The 16,846-nt window shown below is 33.1% G+C and overlaps 1 protein-coding gene across 1 annotated transcript; it reads left to right on the forward strand.

Annotated features, from left to right (window-relative positions):
- Positions 1-509: 509 nt before the first annotated feature.
- Positions 510-13,856, forward strand: LOC148616818 (uncharacterized). Its single transcript, XM_088583909.1, has 7 exons — positions 510-569; positions 1,453-1,513; positions 5,488-5,759; positions 9,551-9,752; positions 11,200-11,328; positions 12,117-12,296; positions 13,213-13,856. The coding sequence occupies exons 1-7, from the start codon at positions 552-554 to the stop codon at positions 13,317-13,319; spliced, it is 969 nt and encodes a 322-aa protein (XP_088440035.1). The 5' UTR covers positions 510-551; the 3' UTR covers positions 13,320-13,856.
- The last annotated feature ends 2,990 nt before the right edge of the window (positions 13,857-16,846 follow it).

The following is a 16,846-nucleotide window of genomic DNA, read 5'->3' on the forward strand; positions in this document are numbered from 1 at the left end:
TCTTGCAATAATAGTCTTAAGAAAATTGAACTTATAAGAGGTCTGTTGTTCTTATCATAATACTTATTAAACTAAAATTTCATTTAAGAAATGCTTTTGACAAAGAAGCAGTCTTTTAAGTGAAATGGTGGACTTATGAATGTTCTACTCATATTTGAAAAATGTACTGACCCTAAAAACATTTATATAAAACAAAGACACGTTATCTTGTAAACTGAAATTATACTTGATTTATTCTATACATGAAGAACTCAAATTGAGCAAAATGTGTGATATCTATTTAAATTACACCAATGAAATCTAATTCTTTTTTTTGGTGATATTGAATGTTTACAAGTCGTTGTTTCAATTTTTTCTGTACAGTCTCTGGTGTGTACATGAATTATTACCTGATCTTAACTGAAGTGTTTTGTTATGAGAAGTGTATCACTGTCAAGGTACTAAAGTTACATCTAAATGAAAAAATTGGTTGTTAAGGTAAAGTATCAAGTTCCGTTTTATTTTTATAATCTGGTTAAAATGATACTTTCTCAACTGTGTCGTGGAGGACAATGTCTTACGATTTGTTGGTAAGTATAATTTTTCTGTTATATTTCTAAATCTTATAGAAAAAAAATGATAATCGAATGCGACTGGTTAAGGAAAGAATATTTAACTACATGTATATGTCACATAGACACATACATGTACATGAACATTTTTTTTAATTCGAAATTCTGTTTGCTCATTGCAACTACATTATATACGTTGCAATAAGATGTTTATAATACGTAGAGGAAAAAACTATTATTTTTGGCGAAAAAAGGGGCTAAATCGTAAAATGAGGAATCATCACAAAGATATCAACTGAATGTTCCGTGTGTAATTATATTTGAAATTAACTTAAAACAGTTTATTTTCCTTTTGTCGTTTTAAAAACAATGTTAAAGTTACTTTATCCTGTGACGTTTGTTTCTTTGGCGACAGTCACATAAGTTCTTGGAGTTTCTCAAGTCATTAAAAAAACTCAAGCTTCTTACCTGAAATACCTACGAACGAGTAAAAAAAATAAAAAATTATAATTAATTGGAAGTCTTGAATACTGTTAACAACATGATTTTGTGGGCGATAAACAAAACGATATTGCGAAAATAAATCGATGCAAATAAGTCTTTTCACGACAGAATACTTATTTGACAGAGTCGTAGACACAAAATGGGGTGGAATCTTATATCTAACTTGCGAAAATAAATCGGTTTTCTGTCAGTTTCCGAAATAAGATGATCCATACAAAAAAGTTCTGTGAGTACTTGTAGTCAAAATATTAACCATCCTATAAACTTATATACAAAAATAAAGCATTTTCGAAAATAACAGCCTGTATTTGTAAGAGGCTTGTAGACCAGAAACGGAGACGTTTGTTAAATTAGAAGAAAAGCGATAACCGTTCTTTTTGTTATTTTTTTATTTCAGGTAACCTGTCTTCTAGTAACAATGTGTGTGACACACAACGTGACTAATCATGAGTACGAGGGTATGGTGAACTTTTTATATATCGTACATTTTAGTATAGGGTGACTAATATAAGTATAAGTTTACATGAATAATTAAGTGTAAGTTTTTGTAAGAATCGGGCATCATGGGAAAAATCAGAAACATGCATGCCAAAAACCCACCGATGTGAATATATCACTCAATGATGCTTTCTTTTTTTGAAAAAGACTTTTATTTTATCTCTGCATCACTCAATTTGCGTTAATCTTTTTCAATGGAATATTAGAAGATTGAGGTTTTTGACAAAGTAATCTGCCCTTGAAATGTTTGCAGATAGTCGAATTAAACTTTCAAAATGGTTGGGTTTTATTCATTTCATGTTTCACTCAATGCCTGATTCTTACAGAGACTGACACTTATATCTACATTAAATACCTAATATACTATCAGATACATATGTCGCTCTTCATAAAATAAAATGTAACGTTATCTCGTTGATTTTAAAAAGTCAAATTTCCATTTCATCAAATAAACTTCAAACAATAACCATTTAATGACACAATGAATGTGATAAATGTCTATTATTTCATTGTCAAATTTGTCGGTACGTAAAATTTGTCATATAGCTTCATTTCAATTGCTTTAATATATACGACGAACTTCTTTTCTCTTTATAAACATAATTGTTTAATACTGTGAGTTTTTTTTTTCGTTTGTAACCTTGACCTTCAATGATCAGAACATGCCTTACTTCTTCAAGCACCTGAGTTTTCGCGGTGTTTTAGTCGGCTGTTCATTTTCCTGTATTTACTTTTTATTAAATGGTTTTGTTTCTTCTATACTCAACTTCATTACAGTCTAATGTTTGAATTGATATTTTCAACTAATCTCAAGTCAAGGTTGACTTTTTTGTTATTTGCTCAGATACACTAACGTCGGTACTTACAATTCAGTAACTTAAGTTAATGGAATTTGTCACGCCTTAAGACAGCTATCTGATGGCAAATAGGTAATTTTCTGCGAATTCAAAAATTAACAATAATCTGTACCTCTCGATCTTAGGCGGCTAAGTAGGTTTTAATCACATTACTAATAACTGAATATCGCTTTGGTTCAATAGTCTTGAATAATTAAATGTATAAAATGGAATGCTAAATTACAACAAAAGAATGTGTAGTCATCGTTCAGGAATTAACACCACCAAATTCCCGACAGTTTATCAACACTTTAATCAACAAGATCATTTAATCCGTTCTAAGAAAGTTCGAATTTTAGAAAAAAAATACCATCCTACGAACAGTCCCGTTCTAAGTAAAAAAACTATCGTACTGGATACGCAGACTAGGTACCTTACGGACGCTATGACAACATCAAAAGTATAGGAAACCTTTCAAGCCAATATAACAATAGCATAAATGTGGCCATCGCCACTATACGTGACCTAAGTTACATGATGTCTCCATAGCTGGTCTCCTTCCTTTCATACAAAAACCTCTTGGACTTCATCACATTAGAACCAAACTTTATTCTATACCTTTCACTCTACTACACTCCCTTTACAAAACAAGTCTTGACACTCCTGTTTCTAACCCCACCTCATCATTATACAGACTTGTTGCCATCATTTTGGATATTGGTTTCCAAAGACTCTTTGTGTGAAAAGTCAAGATGAAGAATCATTTCTTCCACTACCGTTTGTAAACAAAGGTATAGATGCAATTAATCTGCCTAACATCCTCCATCACAAAAACGTTACCAACAAAATTCCCCCATATTTCAAAGACAAATACATACCAATTATTTCATATTCCTATACTTCAACCATCGCATCCAAAATTTTCAATTATAAAAGGCTATTGCAACACCTTGAGATTGAGGATTTCAAGGCTAAACCATCTGACTGTTCTTGCAAAAACTCTCCATTCAAATATGGTCCTTCTGGTCACGTCCATACGGGAGATTTAACCATCATCGAAAACGAATCTCTGAGTAACATCCTTTCTAAAGGTCCCAATTACCGTTAACCACGCTCCGTAAATTGGAATTATAACTTTAAAGTTCTTATGGATGCCGTCGAGGACTATGCAAGAAAATGGATAAAACGAGAACAAGAAGACATTGATTCTCTGTCAGAGTGGTTGAAGGCCGTGAGGTCTTTAATTTTGAAACGAATGAAAGTTTCAAGTAGGTCAATGAGTGCCAAGGCTACATCGATTTTCGAAGACCCCGATATAGCAAAGACATTGTCTATTATACATGACAAATATGTTGTCGTACCAGCAGACAAAGCCCAAATCAACATTGATTTTGTCGGCAAAACGTTTTACATCCAATGTTTATTATCAGAGGTAGACGTAGAAAATATTAGCAGTGATAAGACCTATACTTCTACTACACTCTCCAAAGAAGAGATTGTGGACAACCATAAATCTGTGCTATTCTCTTTTGGTCTCTCTACCAAGGACGATGATTGTGATTTACCGTCTATGTACTGGATCCCTAAACTCCACAAGAATCCATACAAACAACGTTTCATAGTTGGATCTGCAAAATGTACCACCAAACCTCTTTCAAAACCTTTAACTTCTATACTCACAACTGCCAAAGAGAGTCTGCAGTCCTACCACAACACTTGTTACTCCCGTAGTGGTATTAATTCAATGTGGATCCTGAAAAATTCGAAAGATCTTTTGGAGACAATAGGTTGAAGACTATTATCTGAATATAAAACCATTAAAACCTATGATTTTTCAACACTGTATACTTCTATTCCCCATACTCAGTTCAAATCCAGACTTAAAAACATTAAGATGGTACACCTATATAAAATATATAGTTCTTGGTAGAGATTTTTCATACTTTATAAGAAATAATTCCAAATCATCTTCCAAATATATTGAGGAAGATGTTTACAAAATGCTGAAATTTTTAATCGACAACATATTTGTCCAGTGTGGTGGACGTGTTTTTCAACAAAGGTCGGCATTCCAATGGGACCAAATTGTGCTCCTTTACTTGCTGACCTATTCCTTCACTTTTATGATGCTGACTTTATAGCTGATCGGATTGGAAGGAAAGAATATCGTTTGGTTGGATCCTTTAATCTCAGTTTCCGCTATGTAGATGACGTTTTATCTTTAAACAATCCTAATTTCGGGGATTTGATACATCGCATCTACCCCCAAAGAATTTGAGATAAAGGATACTACAGACACAGTGAAGTCAGCCTCATATCTCGACCTACACATAGAAATCGATGGTAAAGGAAAACTATTGACCAAACTTTACGACAAACATGATGACTTTCCATTCATAATTGTCAACTTTCCTTTCATCCGTGGCAACATCCCTTCAGCACCTGCGTATGGAGCGTTCATATCACAACTCATACGTTATGCCAGAGCCTGCCGAAACTACGCAGATTTTTTATATATCGCTAGAAGTCTTAACAAGTACGCTTCTGGAACAAGGTTATGTTGCTACAAGATTGAAGTCATCACTACAGAGTTTTATGGTCGTCATCATGAACTCGTGGTTCGTTATGGTGTATCTATCTACACCATGAAAACTGATTTTTTTCAACGGTTCATATTTTTCCTTTCCTCGTTTGTCTATGCCGGACTTGACCTTTTATGAGCAACTCGGCGGGTGTGTCTAGAAAAGCAGAGGACGCTTACCCTACCGGTGCAACTGGTCCATGCTCCCAGTGGAGTCCGAGTTGCTCATTTGCTTTTGTTACCTTGTATGTATGATTTTAGTTACTTTATGTTCTTTGTTGCGTATGTCTGTTTTCCATGTCTGATCTTTGTCTCTGGATTATATTGTTTTAATTACCGATATAACCTTGGTTCCCTTGATTACTCTTTAACAAAATTCGAATATAAGAGAGCAGAGGTTTTGTGATACAATTTAATCACCAGTAGATTGTAATTAACTTGTCGATCTTTTTTCCTAAAATTTTAAATTTTCTTATTCTTATGTGTATTTTTGTAGTAACGTGCGTATCTATTGTAGTACTTGTCGGTCGAAATCTCTCAACCCCTAGTTCATGTGACATTTACTACCTTGTGGAAATTAACACAATCCTTAATGTGACAACAAGAGGGCATGTAGTTGATCCACCGTGTTCAATTGGATTATTGGGAGGTGAATTCATAAATGAAACCTACAAGGATGTATGTTTTCGTGTTAAACATATACACATACCATGTGGTAACAGCTATATCGAGGTAGAAGTTTGGCCTGTAGCCATTAACGCCACTGGTGTATATAGAAACGCTACAATGGTAGGTCTTGTTCATTATATATAGTTATGTTCTTATATAATACGCACCTTAGTCGTAATAAATCTCCGTTGGGTTTTCTTTAAATAAAGATGTCAAACATTAGGTTACAAGGAAATTTTAAATCAATTCAAACAAAAAGTGTTCGTTATTCCCTCGCTTAAAAAGTGGGATGTATATAGTGAGCATGCTATCCGTTCGTCCATACCCAGTTCTTTACCTCAACTCCTCTCAAGCTAGTGAATGGAATTTTATCATACTTTCAAACATTTTTTATGACATGATAATTGACTTATGGAGTTTTCTGATGCAACGGAAGAAATTTGTTATTTATCCACATGGGGCAACTTCTAGTATAGAACTCCTCTAAATCCGCTTACTTGTATTCAATGAAATTTCTCACATTATTCATCACATGATGCCATTGAGAAACTCGTAATTTGTTTCCCGTTGTTTCTAGGGTGTAAACAATGGGGGGGGGGTCACAAAGTTAGCTTATTTCTGTACCGTTATCAGTCTTAATATGTCGTGGAAGGAGCCATAGAGTGATCCCCAGTGTTCCGTCTTAGGTCCCCTTACTTTATTAGTCTATTGAAATGGTATTGCTTATATCTTACCTGACTGTTTGTTGGTAGCGAATTGTCTTATATTCCTTAATCTGTCGTTGTTTGGGCAACGGTGACTCATTTTCGACTATTTGACATTTCGTTTGCGTTAGAAAGACTACAGTTGGCAAACGTTGGCCCAAGAAATTATAGCAATGCAATGCTTTTAATATATTTTTAAATGTAAAATTATCATTCCAATTTTTTGTATGTGACAAAGCAACTCAAATATATTTCCGGAATTTAAAATAGGTTGATACCATGATAATTATGTGGATTTCATGTTTATTATTAACTTACATTTCACCGCTACATCATTGAGAGTACAAAACCGATTGTGTCATACGATTGGCATATGATTATCATAAGATGATTAAGGCTTGAAAACATTTAAGTAGCTGTCTTTGTAAGAATCATGCAAAATCTGAAAAATGCGATACACCCCAAAAAAAGGCTACATATTTTTATTTTTGTAATTAAGTTGTTTTATGGGTCTATACAATGAAATGTGTAATTATTCATTCTAATCTGCCTGCTCTTAGGAGATAATCCACATTGAAATCCAGTAGATTCTATTGTATTTTCGTGCCATTTTCAGAGTGTTATCTCCCTTAATTTTTAAATCTACAGTGCATTCTATATAATTTTTATCTCCTAAGAGCACGGGTTATATGAAAAACCACATGTTCATTTCTTTTCACTATGACATTTCAAACAAAATATCAAAAAGAAAAATATGTAGGCTTTTTACCCATAAATCACATTTTGCATGATCCTTAGCTGAAGTGCTACTTAATTAAAATATGAATCCTCGAAATTACAGTGATATGTTGCAAACCATATGATTCTCATATGTGGTGCGTTGGATTGTATAGTTGAATGTTTATCTTGGTACTTTATAACAATTGTATTACAATGCACATTTTTCACAAATATAAATCACAGGAATTTCCTTATGCATGTTAATTGCTTCATACAATAACCAGTTTGATTATTAAAATAAAAAAGACATATGTTTCCTCTTTTCAGAAGTTATATTTGTTAATGTTAAGTTTGACAATTAATTGTTTATACCATCACCAAAAAAAATGACAAGGTTATCTGGTTCTCCTTAAACTTTTTTGATACCCAAATTCAACAAAACAAATTTGAAATACAAATTTAGTATACTCAGTTTGTATGTATGATTTTAGTTACTTTATGTTCTTTGTTGTGTATGTCTGTTTTCCAAAAGGCTATTTGATTTTATGTCACTTACATAAAAGATTTTAGAATATGATTTCCATATTTCTTTAGTATACATTAACTTACTTTGTATGTATGGTTTTAGTTACTTTATGTTCTTTGTTGTGTATGTCTGTTTTTCATGTCGGGTCTTTGCCCCTGGATTACATTCTTTTGATTACCATTATAACTATGGTTCCCTTGATTACTCTTACTTTCATAGGTTTATCATTAATACATTCAAAATTATAGGAATTTATACTGCAATAAAAACAGACTGATCTCTGATGAGTATTAATAGCAGCATTATAACAAACAATAATACACCTCTGTTAAAACCCTCTAGGAAACCATCGTTCTACCAACGTTAGCCGTGGAAGCAATTACAACATTTGACCAACTTTCCACATACAATATGCCGACAACAAAATCATAGTTATAACTGAGTTCGGGCATGCGTCACTGGTTTGTCTACATGTAAGAATCACTGTATTTCGAAACCTCTGCTTAAGATTATCAGAAATAAATAATTGACGCCGGAGTATACTGACGTAACATATTTCCGATTTATAACTATACTGTTCCGGTGTATTATAAATATCTCTTTTTGTACGGAACTGATTGCACGTGCTCGGGTCAGAGGTTGTCGACACTGAAACCGGCCTGTTTCATGAAAACAGGTAATTTTCAAGTTTAAGGCTCAACATAGAATATTTCCAACTTTTCCACAACCTCGTATGCCATATTATTTAATCCCTTTTAGAAATGTAGAAAATACACATGAAACCAATCAATCGGTATTGATTTATCGTCTACCATCAAACAACAATCACATGACCTAAATACGTCATGTGTCACAAGAAAAAAACTATAGGAAGCCAGATTAACAAAACAAATGAACATTTTCTGAAGATGTTACAAATTAAAATATCAAACATATTTTTCCTCATCTTAAAAACATTTTACAAAGAAAAAATCAATGAAAATGAATAGATATGCAGTATTTAACTTCAGAAAAAGTTTACAATGAACAAGACCTAGTTCAGGATATTTTATTATTTACAGACAAAAAACTGAAGAAAAAACAGTATCACCCCGATGCTTTGAAATCTACCTTGAATGGAGTACAGAATGGATATTTTTGTTTAAGTTTTTGTTTTTTATTTTATTAAAGTTGTTCAAATTTTATTTTATTAAAGTTGTTCAAATACATAAACGATTTAATTTTCTATGTTAGAATTAATTCAATAGAAAAATAAGTTGCACAAAAAAAAATACTTTTATAAGAATAATTGAATAATTATCAATAAAAAAAAGTTAGCAAGTTTCAATAATCTAATGATGGATATTGCCCTATAGCATATCAATTTAAAGTGATCTAAAAATTCTAAATGATTTCAGTTTTTAATCAATTTCAATCAAATGATTACTTGAATAGGAATTGAAATAAGATAAACATCATTTTGAAATAACTTGCCTTTAAATAAACAAAATGTTTAAAATGCCTACATATAAGCACTTATCTTTTAGACTAAAATAGATTCTTTAAAATCATTTTTGTCTTAAACTATATTTTCATCAATTGATAAAATACTAGCATTTATCTATTTATTTAATGGAATAGTATTGTATCCGATATGGTTCTTCATACTTGTTTAATCTCTGTGCAGGACGTATGGTTCGCCAACAATAATGGCGGGTAGTTGACATCTGATTCAAATTCCCTGGTGTAATAATCAAATAAAGACATGAAAAAGACATAATATACAGGAGTGGAAAGTAGAAAGTCCGAATTTTATTTATGTAAACAACATTACCGTCGTCTGGTCAGATCGGTAACTTGATCGGAAGAATCTGATTTTGATCAACAGATTGGGGTCCCCCAGTTTTTAAGTGATACATGATTAAATTCATTGAAATGAATATGTTACTGTATAATAACGAGGCATCTCTTTCGCTATTTAGCCTTATATGACATACAAGTCTACATGCAGGCAAAATATGATAACCGAAGGTTTGTCAATATGCCCTGATGGGTTTGAATTCCACCTTTTGGTCAGAATGTTCACCAACATAACGGGGTCATTAAGAAAAGACATGCACGAAGAAAGTATACAGCTTGTAGTGGAAAAGCCACCACCTGAATATTCTCAAGATGTGATTTACCGTAAGTTGAAATAAATAGTTAAAGGTCATGTAAGTGCATACTTACTTTCACTATAAAAGCTTTACATTGATTATAAATACTTTTTTTAACATTATTTTCACCTTTATGGAAGTAATGTTTTATCTATAGGTTTTCCTTCGAAATTATTTCATTTTTGTTAAGATTCCCATGACGTTGATTATTAAGAGGCTTAATTGAATATTTAAGGGAAATTTAATCTCTACTGATATTAGTTACTTGAGAGGATCTTCACAGAACCCCCCAGCAAGTGGTAGGCTTGTCAAAAATAACGATTTTTATTTGACGCAATTCTAAGATTAAAAGCGGTGTCCAGACTTCTTCAGGTAAAAGTATTTTGCTAGCGCGTGTATTTATATATGTATAAATCATAACATTTTTCATAAATACACTTTTTTGGCGAATTGAAGAATAAAAGACAACATTGCTATCGCTGCGTTAGCCTATGAATTTAACATTATGTACAACGCAAAGGCGAAACAAATATAATTGAACTTATTTTAAACCAGGCCCCGTGCAGGTCCGGGTGTTAAAAGAATAGGTCTGCAGCAGCGCTAAGCTTGTCGTAAAAGGCGACTAAATAGTGCTCAGAACCCTAGCCGGTGGCTAGGGCGCTTTGCCCACAAAGCAACTGGGATGTGTGTCCCAGGTGGTTGAATGGGGTACCCCTGGCGTGTTACATGCTGGGGTTGTCAGGCTATAGTACGGAAAACCTGACCGCAATCCATAGTGGTGCACCGTGTTGGGAAAGATGCCACAATCCTCGCATGTTAAAGAACCCTACTGTGGTATTCTCCCGGAGAAGGAACCATAGGCTCCGCCACAGGAGGCTAAATTGCCCGACCCTACCCTACTCTCCCTATTTCCAGTGGCAATCAAAATTTGTCGACCCCATTGTCCTTGTGTCCCATCCCTTTTTCATTCAATCATCATTTCATGTTCATTTTATCATCTATTTCATGTTCATCGTCTGAATATAGCTGAAATATTGCTGCTCGGACGTTAAACCCCAACAAACAAACAAACAAACAATTTTAAACCAGCAATAAAATGAGAGGATGAAATCTAAATCCCCCCTCCCGATGAATAACTCATTTGATGTCAACAATAACCACGTTAAGTATATGTGCTTTGGCTCAGGTTGTTTATACGCATTTCACAATGTAAACTACAGATAATTAAACATAGATTTGACAAACACCAAAAAGCATCAACATTAGATGTTATGCTAAATCGTGGCGCACGACTTTTTCGACAGCCATTAATCTACACATCTACACATTGAACAACAATAGGGGGCACACTGGTACTCCTTTTTTCGAACAATGTAGATACATGTAGTAGACATGAAGCCATAATCACATTTGAACATTATCATTACGCTTTAAATCTCCTTTCTGTTTACAAGTAAGTGTAAATTTTGTTGTAGATTTCCAAGCCCGACAAATTAAACTTGACTGTACAGAAGAAACTTGTGGTGATGGTATAAATATAAATATTATCGGAAATAAGGAAAATGAAGACAAAGATGACAAGTCAAATGATGACACTTCTTTCAGTAGGTCAAATTAATGTGTATCCGTCCTATTATTTACAATGTCTTCTGTAGACTGAGAGATAAGTCAAACTTGCGTAAAAGCACACCTTCATGTTTAAACTTACAAAAAAGCATACCTTTCAACTTACATTCATAAAAAATCTTCCATAACAATTGTTTCTTTATTTTTATCCAACTCCGTATATGTTATGATAGAAACGAATAGTGCATGCTTCATTTAATTAACCATTTTTCAGTCAAGTTTTTCCATACAATATTTCCTTTAAAACACCACCCATATTTTGCAAAATTAAACGTTGAAAGAGTAACCAAGGGAACCAATGTTATAGCGGTAATCCAGGGACAAAGACCAGACATGGAAAACAGAAATACACAACAAAGAACATAAAGTAGCTAAAATCATACATACAAAGTAACAAAAGCAAATGAGCAACTCTGACTCCAAGAGTAACTAAGGGAACCAATATACTAGCGGAAATCAAAAGAATGTAATCTAGGGACAAAAATATGTTTTACTTACGTTTGCATAGGCCTATAAACGTGTCTTAGTTCATAGTAATCACTTATGTCGTAAAAGTCTCTAAAGAACATCGTGCGCTCTTTATGTTTTCGTGTCGTTTGAGCAAATTCAGAAAAGCCTGCAAATCAACATGTTGATAATGACATTATATGTTCTTGTGAATTTTATACGTCCAAAGTTCCATTAAAAGCGATAAAAAAGTGTTTCACATATTTAAGACCAATTACTAATGCTTAAACAACTACATTTTTCTCTTGTCATTTTGCAGAACCCGTCGACATCAATAACATCATTACCATTCTTGGTGGAGTGGTATCTAGTTTGTGTATTCCTGTCGCACTGTATTATATTAGACAACGGATAAGAAGTACACATGATATCCACAGAACAAGCAGAAATCCGGGTGATGGGACAGACGAAGTCGATGGCAATGCTAAAACAATAGAAGGTATTGTTTTTTTTTATAAATATAACAGATGCAGATTGTTCTTTCAAGATACTTGTTGGACTAAGATGTATTCGACTAAAAACTTAAACAAAATTTGCTGCGCTGAGGTCGACTTAAAAAAAAAGCTTTACATATTTTAGACAAATATTTATCAATGCACATTGAAGATGAAGGTTTTCCATGTTCACATTTATGGTAACTTGATGACCATGGTAACCATGACAATGTAATGTTGTTTTCAAAGACGTAAGTAACACCACAACTGTTAAGTGTAATACAATATTTAATTTTACGTTGAGAAATTCTAATAAATTTTTAAAGTTTCCTTACATCAAATATCTTTACTTGATATAAAATTTACATTAGTATAGATCGAAATGTTAAAACAAAGATAGTACATATATATCTTTTCCATCAAATACCATTAAAACAGAAGGGCATCTAACACGAACGATGTGAACGATTGTCATCAATCGTCCTTGACTATCTTTAGTAGACCTTTTGATTAAGAAATCGTCTATGAACCGCAGAGCGGTTTATTACCTATTTTGATGAAGATTAATCTGTCAGTTGTTAAAATGATCCATAAGACGATGCCTGCAAAATTCTTTGTGGGATTAAAGTTGTGCAAGTACTTATTACAAGAGTTATTTCCCTTGAAGGCAAAATGGTTTTCTGTAGTTTTTCAAGAAAAAGAATTTATTTAAAATGTTATTGAAATTAAGTCAGGTTTATCTGTTTAAAATCTTGTATACCTTTTCCCACTGAAACAAAAAAGCCGAATTGATAGTTGTTTTAACATTTACTACAAACATCTTAAATTTTCAAAAGCATTACGCAAAGGTTTTATTATCAAACAGTATTCACTTACTGAATGAATTATCTGTGTAACTAAATAAAAAGAACTGCATTTCAGATTCTGACGACAAGGAAACTAAAGAATCAAAGGCATATCTTCTTACTCCAAGAAATTCTATTTATAGCGATGACATCTCATTCCATTCGACTTTTTCCTCAATATAACTTACCAATTGGAAGTAATTTTCTTAAGTTGAATGCGTATCAGCGAGACAAAACTTTGCCGATTCTTGAAACGCATGTCAAAGCGACATCATTATTGGATATAAATGAGTCTACTGCAAAATTTTTTTTTTTTTAAATATTGAACTTTTCTGAACTAGACAAAGACTTGTATAGGATAACAACACCAAAGTGTTTGTTTATATAATTAAGCATCAGTCTGCTTAAGAATCATGCAAATTCTATTATATGTGATACACCCGATACACATTTTCATTTTTTTTATTAAGTTGCTTTATAGGTCTATGAAATGAAATGTATAATAATTCATATTCTGATCTAAATGCTCTTAGGAGTTAATTCACATTGAAAATCCAATGGTCACTACTGTATTATAGTTTCATTTACGGAGTTATCTCCCTTAATTTTGAATTCTACAGTACATTCTATATAATTTATATCTCGTATGAACACGGGTTGTGTGAAAATCCACATATTATTTTTTTTCTACTTAAAAAAATATCAAAAATAAAAATATGTAGTCATACCAACCATGTATCACATTTTTTATGATTCATAGCTGGAGTACTACTTAAATATGTATTATATAATATATTAATATGTAAATAATTTCACTAGTTTGTTATTTTGTGTTATACCACTTATATTTGGCGTGTTTATCCTGATTTTGTCTTGTCTATAGAAATTTTTCCGTTGGTATAACCACCACCTCATAGACAACATTCAGCTCATTTCGCTGACTATTTATATCTTATTTTATTTTTTTCCATGTGAACATGATGCATTCACGAACACTCAGCTGTAGATCGTAAAAGTCCTACGCCTAGAGATGTAGAAACATCGAAAATGTTTAAGAGCTGTCAGCATCATTTATATCAAAAATAAATTTCCATTTATTTCACAATATGAAATAAAAAAAAAACATACACTTAATAAACACCACGTATCCAACTAAATACAGGGGAGTAATCCATGTGAACAGTGTCCAGTACCAGCATTTTACACAACATTCACAATACTGCTTTTTGAATTAGAAATCCAGTGCAAAAAATAATCAAGGAAACCAAAATTTTAGTGAAATCAAAAGAATGTAATTCAGGGACAAAACCAGACGGGCAAAATAGACAAATAAAACACAAAACACAAAATAACCAAAAACTTGGACCAAGAGCATCGTTAGGGTTAGCGTCCTCTGCTTTTCTAGAAAAATCCGCAGAGTTGCTCATAAAATGTCCGGGCTAAACTAAGGGGAAAGGAAATTATCACACTGAACAAATCGGTTCTCATTGCGCATATGGATACACCGTAATAATCCACGAGTTCATGATGACGACCATACTACTTCTGTGGTGATGACTTCAATTTTGTATGAATGAGTTGTGATATGAAAAAAACATACGCAGGTGCTAAAGGGATGTTACTACAGATGACAGGAAAGTTGACAATACGGAATGAAAAGCCATCCCGTATGTCGTATAGTTTGGTCAACAGTTTTTCCATACTATCGTTCTGAAAAAAGTCAAGATATGAGGCTGACTTTACAGTGTCTTTACAGATTCAAATCTATATGATGAAATAAAACAATTTCTGGAATATTCGTGGCGTGTGTTATCTTAAGTAGCAGTCCGCCGAAGAATCATGCAGTGGGTGATTTATCGATGTCAGACATTTGAACCAAATTGAGTTGCAATATGTAGGATTTAATGGAAAAAGAAGAATTAATATAAAAAAATGAAAAATGTTTTCACCGTAACCATAGCAACGACCATTCCTTAGCAACCCCCAATTTTGGGCCTAAAAACACAAAAACATCACAATTTGAATGTATTATTTTATATTTAATGGTGGAAATTTGTCAAACTACATAATTATATTAATGAAGTATGTCTTAGGAGAAACAATTTACAATAAAGTACAAAGCAATCTGATTTGTTTAGATCTGGTTACCATAGCAACCAAAATTCTTAATTTTTGACAATTTGAAATGTACGAAAATAGGATATGTTCAGACCCATTTTGCTAACAAGAGCAAGAAGATATTAATTAAATGTATGCATGGATGTGTAGTAGGTGCTCTCCACTGAAACATATCAACAATAAAAATATGTAGCATATCTTTGTTTCTGGACCCAAAATCACCCCCTTGTAAGGACTTTTCTTCTTCTTGTTTTTCATACAAACTTTGTCCAGACCATAACTTTTTTGTCTTTTTACCTAGACTTCTAATATTTGGTATGTTGGTATATCAGGGTAGATTGTAGCATACCAGAGTGGGAGACTTTTGACCTTGACCTTTAACCTCAAGGTCAAATAACATACACATTTTGGCAAAATACGATACATAATTTTGTCTGTACTATTATTTTTTGGTCTTTTTACTTAGATATCTGATTTTATCTGATAATAATCATTTAAGTATATCACACCAAGGCAAGGAGTTATGTTTTAGATAGGTGACCTTTGACCTGGACCTTTGGCCCCAAGGACAAATAACAAAAAAGTTTTGGCAAAATACCATAAAAAAAACTTTGTCTTTGGCTATATTGATATTTTTTTTTTCTTTTTACCAAGATATCTGATTTTTGGTATGTAAGTAAATCACATTTAAGGTATAGTGTAATGTTCAAGATAGGATAACTTTTGCCCTTGACCTTTGACTCCAAGGTCAAATGACATACAAAATTTTGGCCAAATACCATACAAAATTTTGTCTGGGCTAAAATTGTTTTGTCTTTTCACTAAGGCATCTGATATTTGGTATGGGATTATAAAACCTGAATGCCAGGAATCACATACGAGGATGGTGGAATGGGGGTACCCCTGGCATGTTACATGCTTGGGTTGTCAGGTTATAATACGGAAAACCTGACCGCAAATCATAGTGGTGCACCGTGTTGGGAAAGATGTCACGTTCCTCGCACGTTAAAGAACCCTGTCGTGGTATTCGATAGGAGTAGGAACCTTTGCGCTCCGCCACAGGAGGCTAAATTGCCCGACCTTATCCATCCCCCCTTTTTCTAGTGGCAATCAAAATTTGTCGACCCTATTATCCTTGTGTCCCATCCTTTTTTCATTTCATCATCGTTTCATGTTCATTTTATCAACCACTTCATGTTCATCGGCTGAATGTAGCTGAAATATTGCTAAACCCCAACAAACAAACAAACAAACCTTAACCTGTCAACCTCGTGGTCAAATAAAATACACATTTTGGCAAAATACCCCCCAAAGTTTTGCCTGTGCCATAACTCTTTTGCCTTGTTACTAAGATATCTGATATTTGGTATGTGGATATTTCATGCTAAGGTTGAGTGTCGTGCACCAAGGTGTGTGACTTTTGAACATGACCTTTGACCTTATGGTCAAATGACATACACAATTTTGGCTTAAGTTAATGACTGATTTCATGCAATATTTCACCTCACAGTATGTCGTAAATGTAAAGAATCACTTGCCCTTTATCACCTGATTGTGCGTAACTCCAGTAGCAGTACCAATCTTTTACCTCT

This window comes from Perna viridis, chromosome 5, assembly GCF_037379345.1.
Source record: "Perna viridis isolate PV_CMFRI_1.1 ecotype Kerala chromosome 5, ASM3737934v1, whole genome shotgun sequence".
NCBI classification, from domain to species: domain Eukaryota; kingdom Metazoa; phylum Mollusca; class Bivalvia; order Mytilida; family Mytilidae; genus Perna; species Perna viridis.